The sequence below is a fragment of the Drosophila mauritiana genome, chromosome 2L (assembly GCF_004382145.1).
Source record: "Drosophila mauritiana strain mau12 chromosome 2L, ASM438214v1, whole genome shotgun sequence".
Classification (NCBI taxonomy): Eukaryota; Metazoa; Arthropoda; class Insecta; order Diptera; family Drosophilidae; genus Drosophila; species Drosophila mauritiana.
In genome coordinates this window covers 2,263,995-2,277,191 of record NC_046667.1, presented here as the reverse complement: position 1 = coordinate 2,277,191, position 13,197 = coordinate 2,263,995, and the positions used below count along the sequence as shown (strand labels likewise).

Genomic DNA, 13,197 nt, shown 5'->3' with positions numbered 1-13,197 from the left:
ATTTTCAAAAATTTCCTAGAGAGCTGTTGAGTTTATTTGCCATTCCTTAGACCAAAGAAATTTGCTCGCATAAATTTAATTAAATTGTGCACATTTTTTGTCGGCTTGTGTTGTGCAATTTAAGCAAAGCGCTTTCGAGTAAACAAGTGCTGGCGTAAAAAGTTGAAAACGCTGAGACAACACAGGCTTTCATCCCCGCCCCTCACTCATATTGTTAATTAATTCTGACAAATATTGTGCAAATATTTGGAAAAACTCTGCAGCCAGAAGGAGCAGAGACCGTTTATAATAAGGCAGGCAATATGCCGAGCCATCGAGCCAGGATCTTCCGAAACACTTTGTGTCCTGTAATGTGGAGCGTGTGAAAATCGATGGCCAAAAATAAACAATACAACGGACGCACACGAACGCAGAGTTACACACATGTTAAAATAATTAACTTGTCTTTGACAAGACATATGAGTAAACACACACACACACACACCACTCTCGCTCTCGCTCTCTGTTCATAAAACACGCCATGTGTGCACTGCACAAATACAATTACCTTTAAGTACCCACCGCCCACCTGTATCCTAGCCCCTCCCCCACCCTCTGTGCACCATCCCTTCTTCGCTCTGCAAACACGTGCTCGACCAGCTACCAGTTCCGTTTGCCTAATACGATTACATGCCCTTTTCCATCCACCCACCCACCGGAATAGCCCACCTGAAAAGCCCTGCCCCAAAAACAAGCTCGCTCCACAGCGGGGAGAAGGTATTGAATGACACATCAATTTGTTAAATTTAATGTTTAATAACAAATGGAAGATTTCTGGGAATTAAGGACCCTTATAAATACAAACTTCTAAAAACATTTAAGAGCAGCCTGTTATTCCAACTCATTATCTTTATATTTGAAAAGTATCTAGACTAACATAGCAGTGTATAAGATATTGTGGCTTGAAGGGGTGTGCCCCAAGAGGGGGGCTAACCCAAAAGGGGCGTGACCAATCGGTCTAGCTCTTGTTGTTATTGCTGCTACGGGTCGTTATAATTAATTGACTTAAATCAATTTCTGACTTTGAAGTATGCGTGAGCATTTCTCTGTCGCCGTCGCTGCTCGTGATGTACGGAAATGATTTTCATAACTCATACGCAGTGTGGGTCAAATGGGGGCTGAAATTGCTTGGCAGAGAAGGAAGTGGCGCACCATGTCTTAATAGGGAATGGTCGATAAAAATATAGCATAATGTCTGCGATAATTTTGCCCACGAACAGCTTGAAGTGTTTGGGTTTTTGGGGGGCAGGAGACATGGAAGAGGTCTCTATACACCCATTTGGGCAACGGTTCCCTTTTTATCCTAGGAGAAGGATATGCCGTGCCCAGTGCATTATCTTTTGCTTCGCTTTTGCGTTGAGCCCTTTGGAAGGCGGATAACATGCGACATCCGCTGCCTAGGAAGTTCAAAGCCTTCGAGATATATGACTGCCATATCCTGGGCTGCATCTGCGTCAGCTCCAAGATTAAGTGTCAGCACGCGCTCCATTTTCGCACACAAAGGAGCAGCTCGCAGGATACGCGATACACGAAGATTGCGCATACGCCATGTGTTCGCCTTTCTTGACTTTGGCGCCTTTCTCGTCGCCTTCGTCCCTTCTGCTGACCTGCGACATTAACATCGTAGTGTGCTCTGCCAGCTTTCACTCTTTGTTTCCAAATGTGTTTTAAAAATGTTTCGAATGCTGTCGTTGGCTTTCTCCGGTTTCCTTCCTTTTGTGTCCGCTCGTTCGGTCTGTGTAAACACTTTTCCCCTGACCACCAGCGGGAATACCCCTGGAATATTTATTAAAGCAATCTGTGCTGCCTGCAGATTTATTTAAGCGTATTTGTCTTGCAATTTATACACATCGCGTTGAATTTTTATTTGCCGCACTTTTGTTGCTAGATGGTCGATGGTATAAATTGAATCTGAATTGGTTATTTATACGTTTATCTGCGAACATTCCCTGGCTGAGGTGCAGTCGGTGGACACATTGGTTTGATTGCTGTAATTGTCCTTGGTGGTCCACGTTTGAGTTTTGAACAATTAATTCAATTGATTGGCTTTGGTCAGGGCTAGCCACATTGTGTAGCATAAGCTTGGTCAATTTGGCAGAAACAATATTTGGCCCAGATGATTAAGTGGTTCCCTTGAACTGCAATCCTTGAATCAAAAACTAATGCTTAAATATAGTCAAATTCTGGAGTCTCTCATCGGGGAAATGCCTTATTTTTCCGGTTTACTTTTCCTTCGTTTTCATTTTCACATTTCGTGCTTGGCTTTGGCTGCCATCAAAAATCAATATGAGCATGAAATATGCCCTGGCAATGCTCGTAAGCCCAAAATGTGGTCTTCTCTGCTCGGCTAATCCTGTGCACTACTTTCTATAGCTTGCCGCATGGGGAAAAGTGCTCCACTTCGAGGGGGGCTCCTTGCCCAGTCCCAACCAGAAAATCACGACGCCGCAAATGCAATAAAAGCGGGCAGCACACAAATGTAACATAAACAACACAAAGGGTTTTCCGGGGGCGTGGCTTCGGGGGGCGTAGGCAGAAAGGCATCGGCATGGATACATCGATTATACAAGTGGCTGGAAACCAAGCCGAATTGTGGGCGGAGATAACTCCGATGGCTCCTTCTCCACACACACACACACACACATACATGTGTGCCAAAGTCGGCGGAGCAAAAATGTTGCATACCGCCAGGCGCCCGAAACATTCTCAACATTTTTCGTAGTGGTAATAAAAGTTTTTATCGCTTTAAATGAAAATTTTTCGCTTCCGCAATGTGAATTTTCCTGCTTTCCTGCCCGCATTTCTCCGCTTTACTCGCACTGTATGTTTATTATTTCACTTGCCTGATGTTTCCGTTTTTGGTTTTCTCTTTATTTCGGGGCTTAACACTCACATTTAGTGGGCGTGGCTCATTGGTGTCTGTTTCTTTGGCTACAATTGTAATTAAAATTGTGCAACTTAAGTGAATGCCTCGGCTATATATTTATGTGGGCGACTGTAATTGCATACACGTCTTCGTCGTCGGGGAGTAAAGTGTTTGCATTTGCAAATGAGCAGAAAATTAAGTTAATTTAAATGCAACTCGCTCACCCAGGCAGTTGCAAATTCGAGCTGAAATTCGTTCATATTTGCTTGAGTTTAATGGGAAAATGCTAATTTTCATGTATTCCGCTTATGCTAGGCAAAAGATTTTGAATCTAAATTATGCGCAGGAGAACAGAACTCGGAATTTATCGAAATAGAAATTGTATCTTTAAGATTTTGTTAGCTTTTCCATGAGTTTTCCCTTGGTGTGTTACTTCAAAATAGTCAGCCTTGAATCTAGACGTTCGCATTAATTGCTTCAAACTTTCCTTTGACTCTTAATCAATAAGGCCTTGAAATGATTGCCAATTAGCTTTTTTGTCCCGCCAATATCACGTCGCAGCAATTAAATTAGTAGATGAAAATCGTTTCCCTTTTGTCTTTGGCGAAGTCAAAGCGTTTAACTTTGTAGCAGCGAAGGGAGCATAAAAATGAAACCCGCTCAAAGGAATTTTTCGCTGGCAAGTCGACGCGATGCGAGGCAAGTTAATTAACCATGGAAGCTCGGTTGCGAGAGTGAGAGAGCCGGAAAAAGTGGGGGAAATCCGGGGGAGGGGGGCTGGCAAAGCGGGGAAAACCACCAAACTGTGCTGCTGCTGGCGATGTTGTCGGTGGTGTTTTCGGTGGCGAATGGCGGTCGTTGTCGGCAGCTGACCAAATGAAGAGCTGGTGACCAAGTCGCAGGGACGCCTTTTGTGCGGCTTGTTAGGTTCTGCAGTGACAAGTTGGCGGTGGAAAGTGGAAATTGGGCGGGCAAATCGGGAAAAGGGGGGAAATGGCGGGAAAATCGAACAATGTCCTGGACAATCGTTTGCGGTTTGAATGGCATTTCGACTGAAGGTTTCTGTCCAATCCCCCTACCCATCTTCGAATGCCTTTCGCTTTGATTCTTTGGGTTGCCACCGAAATGCGTTTTAATCAATGGCCGACTTTGCGGCGGAAGTGTGCGGTAATTTATTGGCCACGTATTTAATATTTATAGCTGCAACTCGCTCGCGCTAATATTAAATTCATGAGCTGCTATAAAATAGATTTGTTTCCATTGTGGCAAAATTGCACCATTAATATGTACTTTGTATGGCTCTTTGCTAAATTAAATTGTAATTGCAGCAAAATTCACTAGATTTTCCCCTGACCATAATTTTACCCTCTATAGCCATTGTATCTTTTGGCTTAGCAAACCTTTTCACACCTCGGAGAGTGTAATCCCGGCCAGAGTTGTGTTCATGCATTCCTCAACTGCGGCAAAATCTTGCCATTTGGCTGCGGAGATTTCCTTGACTTATGGCCCATCGTACCCTCGCTGGCAGTTGGCCATTTGCGGGCACAGCCACATGGCTAAGATGTCAGGCCGCCGCGCAGTGAAAAGCGTTGGCCATTTCCACTCAAAAGCGGGGCTTCCCAGCCATTGACTCACACAGACACAGACACAGACACACACACAACATGGCACGAGGGGAAAATGGGAAATGGAGACAGGGGCGGGGAGAGTGGAAAAGCTGGAGAGGGGGCGCGTCAATGTCCCTCGTGTAACTTTTCATTTCGCTGAGTTCTTAATTAAATTATGAATTATGCACAGTTAGTTAAATAGACGAAAGCTCGTCCGTCCGTCGCGTTTTTGCAGTTTTCGCTGCCTTATTTATTTCTGTTTCGTTCTTTAAGATTTAGCAGAGCTTACATTGAAGACGGATTTACCAGCAGGCAGGGGAATATGTATAATGTATACATACTTGCGAAAAGGTAAACACAGCTTTTTTACATTTTAGCTTTATGTGTTTGTTTGCCTCGTAAATGGCATTACTAACCCAAATACTTTGTTATTGGCGGTGTCTGTGTGAGGGGCATAAATAAGTCGCTTATTTATTGCACGTACGTAGGGAAAACGCCACCATACACGACCTTAAATGGGCACAAAGTGAAAGTGTCTGCGCTTTTCCCCCGCTCGCACCTCTCGCATCGAGTTTCCTTCTTCGACGCGAAGAATCGGAAAATCCTCAGCACTTTTATTCACACCCGGGTATTTGTGATTTTGGACTTGGCGCATAAAAGTGCGTAATAAAATTGCATGAATCTGTCCTTATTTATGACCACAACGTGTACAAATATTAATGGCGGAAAAGTGCGAAAAAGGTGGCAGTTCAAGTGTGTTTAGTTTAGTTCTTCCCTGACCTCATTGTTAGACCATAACGACTGGAAACTTTCAGTTAGCCGATGAATTAATTATGATTAAATGATGTACCGTCGCTAAGCCGTAAATAAACAATCTTTGCGTTCCGAACCCGAAAATCAAGCAAATATTTACTCGAAAGTTACCCTGCCACTTCAGTTTCCCTTGAGCAAACAATTTGCCAACTAAACTCGAAGCTTTGGTCCTTTCGCCCACTGAAAACGAGAAGAAATTAGGAATTTAAATTTTGCGTGATTTAAGCACCAGATGCGACGCCCAAAGGTGAACAACAATGCAGCCGATGGAAAACTCGCCAAGTGCTCAGCATTGGCATGCTCCTGCTGCACTGAGAAAAATATGACACCAGTTATTCATGCAGTAAATGGGTGTGCTACACAGAAGAATTTCAAGACCCACTTAAGCTGATTCTTTACTTGGATTTTAAAGAACAAAGTACAAATGTTCGGAAGCAGTAGCACCATTATTTTTTCTCTGTGCATAAGCATAAGTATTGGTGTGTGTGTCTCCCAGTGTTTTTCGGATGTGCCACTTCAAAATAAGTATGTTTTATGCTGTGCCGCAATAGCAACAACGTTCAGCAACAACAGCCAGTAACAACAACAACCAGCAACAACAACTGTGCGTTGTTCACTGCGGAAGCGGAAACTTCAAAGCGCAAACACTTGGCTTTATGAAGCTGTCGAGGGGCTGAAGGGGGAAATCCTTCCGAAGTGGCTGAAACCAAGGGAGGGGGAGCGCGGGTAAATGAAGGTGAGGTAACAACAGCATGCGGCACACCAGAAGCACACCTTCAGCCAGAGGCGCAACAAAAAGGGGCTGATGCTTTTCCATCTCATACTCAAATGTATCTAGAAAATAATTATAACTTTAAAGTGTAGTATGGCCACACTATGCAGAGGTTAAGCCATCGAATGGTGTCTTATTGCATTATTTCGTGAGCTGTCACAATTATTGCGACCGGAAATGAGAACGTATTTTCCGAATACCCCCTCTAAAAGATTTTCCCTCACGCACGTGCATTTCGCCCCGGAAAACTCTGCGTATCGCGTGTGTGAGTCCCGTGTCTTCTGAATTCACGCATTGCGGCGAATTTTGAGTTTCTCTTTGGGGCCAAAGGAAGCCTCGCCTGCAAAGTTGTCAACTCGGATTATTTCATTTGGACAGCCCTTCAGGATTTTCAACTTTGTCGTTATTGTCGCCGTTTTGTTATTAATTCACTGAACACTTGTTGTAGCCGCTGCTGTTGCTGGAATTGTTGTTTCTTATTGTTCCAAATGTAATTTATATCCTGCGTCACCAGCTGCGGACCAAACAAAACAAAAGAATTCCGGAAAAGGGACGTGAAGGACCAAGAAAAAAGGGGAAAGCGCAGGACAATGAAATTTTGAGCAATTTCTACTGTCAGTTGCTGCCGTTAAATTTACTTACTGGCAGGTACTGGCAACTGCTTTTCCACTCGCACTTAATTATTCACTTGCTTTTCAAGAGACGTTAAGTTAAGTTTTCTTTAGGCAAAGTTCTAAATTTAAACGAATATGTATGAAATTACTTTTCTTCGTGATGTATTTGATTTCGGGACAATCTGAACAATTTTCACCTCTTTTATTTGACTGCGTTGAGTGAAAGGACTTCGCCAAAAAAGCGTTCTATTTACAGATTTTTTTCGCTTCTCCATTTTTAAAAAATACCTTATGGCATGAAATACCCTATTCCTTACTTTTGTATGCCTCGCAAAATGCGTAAACTTAACTTGATTTCAGACAATTTTTTCGTACTTTCTGTTGCTGTGCCTTTCTATGTTTTCTTTGTCCAAACAATTCCTTTTGAAGGTCCTGGCCAAGTGCTTTGCCAAAAAAAAAGAAACGTCGGGACGAGGATGCAAGTTGTAATTTCATTTCTCGCAACTCTTTGAGATTTTCCCGGACATTTTTTCCATGTGTGTTGGGGGCGTGTTTAATTCAAGTTGGCAAACAACATAGAGATAAAGTTTGCTTGGATTTCACTGAAATTGTAGCTGTTATGGCCCATTTTTCCCTCTACCTCTGGTTACTTTCCTTTCGAGTCTCCCAAGGCCTGTTGTCGTTTCCTTTATTGCATTTGTTATCCTGCTTGTTACCCACGATTTTTTTCGAGGCTTTTAAGCGAATTCCACAATTTATTTCATCCATTTTACTTGGCCAGCTTGTTTTGCTTATTCATGACCCAAAGTAAAACCAATTTAACTTTTTGCTCATCAGTAAAGCAAATTTAATTTGTTTGAATATCACTTTGGCAAAACATTGAATATTTATCTTTGCTTTAGATTATAATCCTTTTTAATATTGGCAATTTCCACGCAGATTGCAGTTAATACCAATTCAAATTTAAATTCTCTGTTAGGTTATACTAATTACATATTTTCTTGGCAAAACTTTCAAATAACTTTGAGAATTAGTGTTGCAGGCTTTTAACTTTAAAGAGACTGAAACTTGTTGAGGAAGTGAAGTTTCGAAAAGGTCATTCTGCAAGTTTTCATGCTCAAAGGACATTGAACATTTATGAAGGAAAACCGAGAGCCTCACATTGATGTACATATTATATATATAAAACACCTCACAAGCACAGTTATTAACTACTATTTATTTATTAATTGCCTCCGATAAAATTTAAATGTCTCTTTTTCTTAGTCTTAGGCTACCCTTTTCAAAAAATTATCTACTAAATCTGTCACTGAAGTTTTCGTGAATAGTGGCTCTCTTACTATTTTGGCAAGTTTGCCAAGTAAACATTTTAATTTTGAACAAGTGCCACGCCCACTAATTGGGTCAAGAGGGCCGAAACGGAAGAGTTGGAATAAATTACATCCTTTCGACCATTCCTGCTTGTTTGCGGAATGTCAACTCTACGTTCTGGCGTATCTTTTTTTCGATCTTGAAATGCGGCATTCGGCAAAAGAAAGTCGGTTGCCAAGGCAGTTAAGAGGCTTAAATTCTGGCATTTGGGGCTATCAAATATGAGTTTCGTTAGCCGCCACACTTATCAGTTAGCCAAATTTTCGTCTTCGCTGTCATAATGTTGATTGCCACATACCAAGTCAGTTTATGGTCATTATCCCAAGTGTGGAGCGGGGGACTCCCCTGTTTTTCCTTTCGCTTGCTGTGTGTTCCTTCGGCTAGTTTTGTTGTTTTTGGTCACGTCATCGATTAGCAATGTGTTGCCATGGCATCTTCCACTTTACAGCAGCACAACACAAACACCCAGGGAACGGGGGCGGAAAACCACAAAAACTAACACGACTAACTCCCTTGAAAATCCGTAAAAGTCCTGACCGCAAGAGTTGTAAACAAGCAAAATCCGTTCGTTATTTGATTTTTTGTTTTATGTTTTTTAAACCCTGCCTTGGCCAGGACGGTATATCCTGCGTTTTTACACGAAAATGCACACACACAGTTTTTCTCTGTTTTTCACACCGTTGCACTTGTGTCGATGGTAATGATGGACTTTTTCAACTGATGGCTCCCGACTAACTGAGCTGATCCTTGAGGGACTGCGACTGGAACACGACCGTCTGCTCGCACGGCTCGCCGTCAACTGGTTCGCCTCGAGCTTCCTTAGAGCCATCGTTCCCGAAAAGCCGAGTCCGCAGAACCGAGCCGGGAAATTCCGTCGTGAGTTGTGCATTTTCCACCTACGATGACAGAATTTCCCTGGCTCTCTTCAGCCAGCGCTTTTGCTCTCTTTCTTGTTTTGGGCAATTTGGTGGCGTTCAGTTTTCCGATTTTTCCTTTGTCCAGGTGGTGGGTTCGCATTTCGCCGGTTTGTTTACGTTTTTGTGTGTTGGCCCGCTTTCTTTCAAGCCGGCTTTCTTTGCTGGCCAACATATGACTGCTCCTTTCGGGGTGGCTCTCCTACGAAACGAACTTAATTGATTGAGAGCTTTACTTTGGTTAGAGGGTGCGGTTTTGGTAAGTCAAAATATTCCAAACACGCTAACAAGGGTTGGTAATCAGTTTCTTTGCCAAGGGAGGCTTTATATCCTTGAGCTGTCCAAATAATGTATTCAATATAATGAATTGAAGTACTGCACTGCTTTTGTTATTATTATTTACCTATTTCAACATGAATTTACAGGTACAGAGCCCCTAAAATCGAAAAGCTCCTAAATACACTGTACCCAAGACCAGCTGTAATAATGATGACAAATATGGCAAAGGCTCCAACTCCTTGTTAGTCCTCACCATGACCCCTTACCTTTGCCCTTTCAACCACAGAAACTGAATGTGCCAGGCAAACCGCTTTTGGTCGCAACTTCGTCTGGTTTCGGCTTATTTACAACAATTTTTCGTTACGTTTCGTTTCAGGCCTGGCCAAAAGCCACAAGCACCAAAGGCAGCTGGCCACGGGGACGAGGAGAGTGGCACATAGACAAAGTGTATCAATTATAATACGGGCACAAGGCGAAGGATCCCCAGCCGGGGACCAAAGGAAGGGGAACCGGGGTCCAGTAGCCAGGAGCCGAAAAGCAGGATACCGGAGTTGGAGCTAACACAAAGAGAAAAGGAACTAGAGGTATTACCTTTCTTTGTTTTTATATAAAATGGTGCAGTGTACTTTCCACTTTTATAATAGTGTAAACCATATTATATAAAAAAATTTGTCAAAAAAATTGTAGTTTTCATGTAGTTAGCAGGGATACGAAGACTTGAAATGAACTTTAACTGAGTGAATGACTTCTAAACAATGCGAATGCTTTATTTTGATATCCTTTTTTGCAACTGTAGAGGCAACCACACTCGCAGAACCATGTTGGCTACGACAAGTACAACCACAATTACCTCGGATCCGGGCATCCTCTGTTTTCATCACTGCAACGTGAAAGTTTTCTGCTTCACTTTGCCGCACACTTGTCCCCATTGCAATGCCCCGCTGGACGCGGATGTGGATGCGGATGCGGACGGGGATGTCGATGGGGATGCGGATCCGAGTGCGCAACTAGACAGGGCCGGGCCACGCCTCCTCCTCCTGCCCTTCCGCCTGCCATATCCTTTTGTGCGGGCCACGCAGCATCCGTGCGCCATTGTCCTGCGTCCCTCCGCCGGCGATTTCCTCAAGTGAGTAGGGTGCAACCCTTCTAAAAACCCATTCGCTGCAGCTGGTGACATTCAAGTCCACCAGCAAATCAATGAAATGTTTTTATTAGTTTCAATGCGCATTTGAAACGGGAGTGGTGCACTATCGAAATCATTTACACACCCATTTTGTATAAAGTATGAATTGAGGCTTCAGTTTTCAAAGGCCATGTTCTATAGTTTATACGAAATTAAAAAAAAATCCAAATTTTAATAGCCAAGCCATCGAATCAGACTATTCCAAGCGGTTTGCCAACGTTTCTGTGGCAGCGAGAACCATCTCTAAAATTCGCACCGAACAAATTTGTGTAAATGTCTGTGGGAGATATTTTTTGGTTTTGGCTCCGCTTGGAGTATCTTTTATGGCTGGAATATATTTTTGATGCGCTGTGTTTCCGCAGCGATTACAGCAACGCCACCGATTTGCATATCGCAGTGACCACATCCGGCGGCGACATCGTGGAGTTCGATCGCTTTGGCCTGCGCCGCCATCGGCGTGACGATAATCCTCCGGAGTGGCGGCAGTCGCTGATGGTGGGCGATGTGCCGGAGCCATGGCACGACTTTTGGGACGAGGTCCTGCAGCAGGTGAGTGCAGAATCCGCAATTAAAGGGTGCCTCGATTTGTAGCTAGTGAAAAATGTTTATCTCAGTTTTTGTTTGAAATGTATGTATACAAATAGAGCGAATGAGAATAGATATGGCCAGTTGTCAGACTGTATTCAGTACTTTGACAAATCCATTCACCCTGTTGAGAATCACTGCAAATCCCAAACCACTCATCGTTCCTTTGGTCCATTTGCATTCACAGATCTGCGCCCAATCGGTGCGCTGGTCCATCGCCAGTTATGCGGAGGAGAGCCACAACTGCTACGCCTTCGTTCTGGCCTTCCTGCAGGCCCTCGGCCACGCCCACCTGAGCGAGGCCGCCCGCAGCAAGACCGCCTTCTGCGAGCAGTGCATTGTTCCAAGGACGACGACAGCGGGCAAGTACATCTCGCTGTATCGCAAAATCCGCAGGAGCGGCATCTACGTCCATCGCCAGCAGCCCAAAAACCGCAGTAAGCCAGCATCCTCAACTCCTCCAAGTTCCTACCCCTCGGACTCGTGCGATGGCCTTGGCAGCAGCAAAAAGGTCTCAAAAAAAGGATACTCCAGCAGCAGTATTACAGGACTTGCCACCCGCACGCGTCCCACGCTCTGCACCATCGAAGAGTAATTAATCGATTAGATAGAAATTGTGTTTGCAACTTTGCGAAGACTTTATCGTAGTTAAATTTAATAAATTGATAACAAAAAGTTACAAATATTTTAAAAAGGCAAATCGTTTAAAGTTCATGTACATCTTTGGAATGATATTAGCATATATTTACACCTTTATATATCTATTGCATTGGGGGTGCGACATTCTCCCTGAACAAGTTGTTGTAGTTGCCAGGGGGATTGTAGTTGCACACCACATATATGGTACTGCCACTGGAGAAAGTGTTTAGTCAAATACTTAATTATTAGGCTTAGATCTTACCTCTTCGCAAAACCCACGCCCAGCTCGGTGGAGCTCTTCCAGACCACCTGAGTGAAATGGCCGGTGTTACCTTGAAACGACGGATGATTCCAATTGTAGTGTCGAATCTCTTCGTACCAGGATCTGACGGCATCGGCACCTTTCAGATTTCCCCCGGAGGCCATGTAAATGTTCTCACCATATCCACTGTTCTGGCGATGTTCCATGCGATTTCTGGACAGCAAATACTATACCAGCGATTTAATGGGATTTCAATTAGTTGATGATCTGGAGAGTACTCACACTGGCCCACTCCCTGGCCAATTGATTCAGTTTGGGGCTCAAGGTCAAGGGTTGAGCCCCATGCTTGGCCCGATATGAATTGTGGGCTTGAAGAACTTCTTGCTCAAACTGAGATTTGCAATTCAAATAATAAAAACAAGGATATATAAAACTTGTATTATTTGATCTTAGGAGCTAATGGATAAACCTCTGCTTTCCGCCTTACTTGTTGAACGCTCATTATGCCGCTTAATTACTTTCTTACTTTAGTTAATATTAATTGAATTTTTGAAGTACTTCCGCTGGCACTTGTCTTCGGAAACTGATGTCGTTTGGGGATCGGCAACCCTTTTTATTTTTATTTTCTTATCAGCTTACCGGAGTTTTGCAAACACTCTATGCAGTTGTGTTTTCACAAATGCTGACTAAGCTACGTGCTGCCAGCAAAAGCGGATATTTAATAGGCCTCTAATAAACCGACTAAACACTAGTTCTAACTGGGTAAGATAAAAGTAACGATGGCAGTTTCAATTGGGTTATTGGGGTATATAATAAAAAATAAAAGAATATGATCGATCTATCTTATGATGATTAAGATGGCGGGGTCTCAATGCTCATCGTCCCTTATCTCTGCAAAGCTATATATAAATACTGCATTTAACAATAAATGAATAATTATTAATTGGTCTATAACCGATAAGAATGTAACGTATTTTAATGTTAAAATAACAAGCTCTGAGCAAAATCATTATGGTAACACCTATAATCGGATTTTTCAAATAGATTTTAAATGGAGTTTTCTTGACAGCTTACGGCGAACCCATTCAGGACCCCGGAGGAGGCTGCCTCGTCCATATCCCCGGCTCGGCTTTTGTGGCTGCCACTAGCGCCTGCCTCATTAATGAACGCAATATCCCAGACAGGAGCAAGTGACAGGACAGGAAACGGAAACGAGGACGAAGACGAGGGCACGAACGGGACTCTTGGTTATG

At 43.3% G+C, this 13,197-nt stretch overlaps 2 protein-coding genes across 4 annotated transcripts in view; one reads left to right on the top strand and one right to left on the bottom strand.

The window, feature by feature from the left end:
• LOC117151045 (MKRN2 opposite strand protein) overlaps positions 1–11,726 on the top strand; it is a 48,247-nt gene extending 36,521 nt beyond the window's left edge. For all 3 annotated transcript variants that reach the window (XM_033318261.1, XM_033318259.1, XM_033318260.1), the window contains 4 exons: positions 9,652–9,859; positions 10,072–10,401; positions 10,821–11,007; positions 11,231–11,726. In XM_033318261.1, coding sequence (XP_033174152.1) covers positions 10,094–10,401; positions 10,821–11,007; positions 11,231–11,638 — 903 coding nt within the window. In that variant the 5' untranslated portion in view covers positions 9,652–9,859; positions 10,072–10,093 and the 3' untranslated portion in view covers positions 11,639–11,726. The remainder of the gene's footprint in view (positions 1–9,651; positions 9,860–10,071; positions 10,402–10,820; positions 11,008–11,230) is intronic.
• A 66-nt stretch (positions 11,727–11,792) lies between these two features.
• Positions 11,793–12,517, bottom strand: LOC117151054 (Golgi-associated plant pathogenesis-related protein 1). The gene is made up of 4 exons (XM_033318273.1): positions 12,432–12,517; positions 12,227–12,334; positions 11,945–12,171; positions 11,793–11,895 (listed from the first exon to the last, which is right to left on the bottom strand). The coding sequence occupies exons 1-4, from the start codon at positions 12,444–12,446 to the stop codon at positions 11,805–11,807; spliced, it is 441 nt and encodes a 146-aa protein (XP_033174164.1). The 5' UTR covers positions 12,447–12,517; the 3' UTR covers positions 11,793–11,804.
• Between the last annotated feature and the right edge of the window lie 680 nt (positions 12,518–13,197).

Bases quoted from the DNA above. Each gene is read 5' to 3' on its own strand.
- LOC117151054 (XM_033318273.1), bottom strand. The intron at 12,172-12,226 runs GTGAGTACTCTC...TCGCTGGTATAG, and splicing joins TGGCCAGGGAGTGGGCCAGT to TATTTGCTGTCCAGAAATCG. The intron at 11,896-11,944 runs GTAAGATCTAAG...CACTTTCTCCAG, and splicing joins GGCGTGGGTTTTGCGAAGAG to TGGCAGTACCATATATGTGG.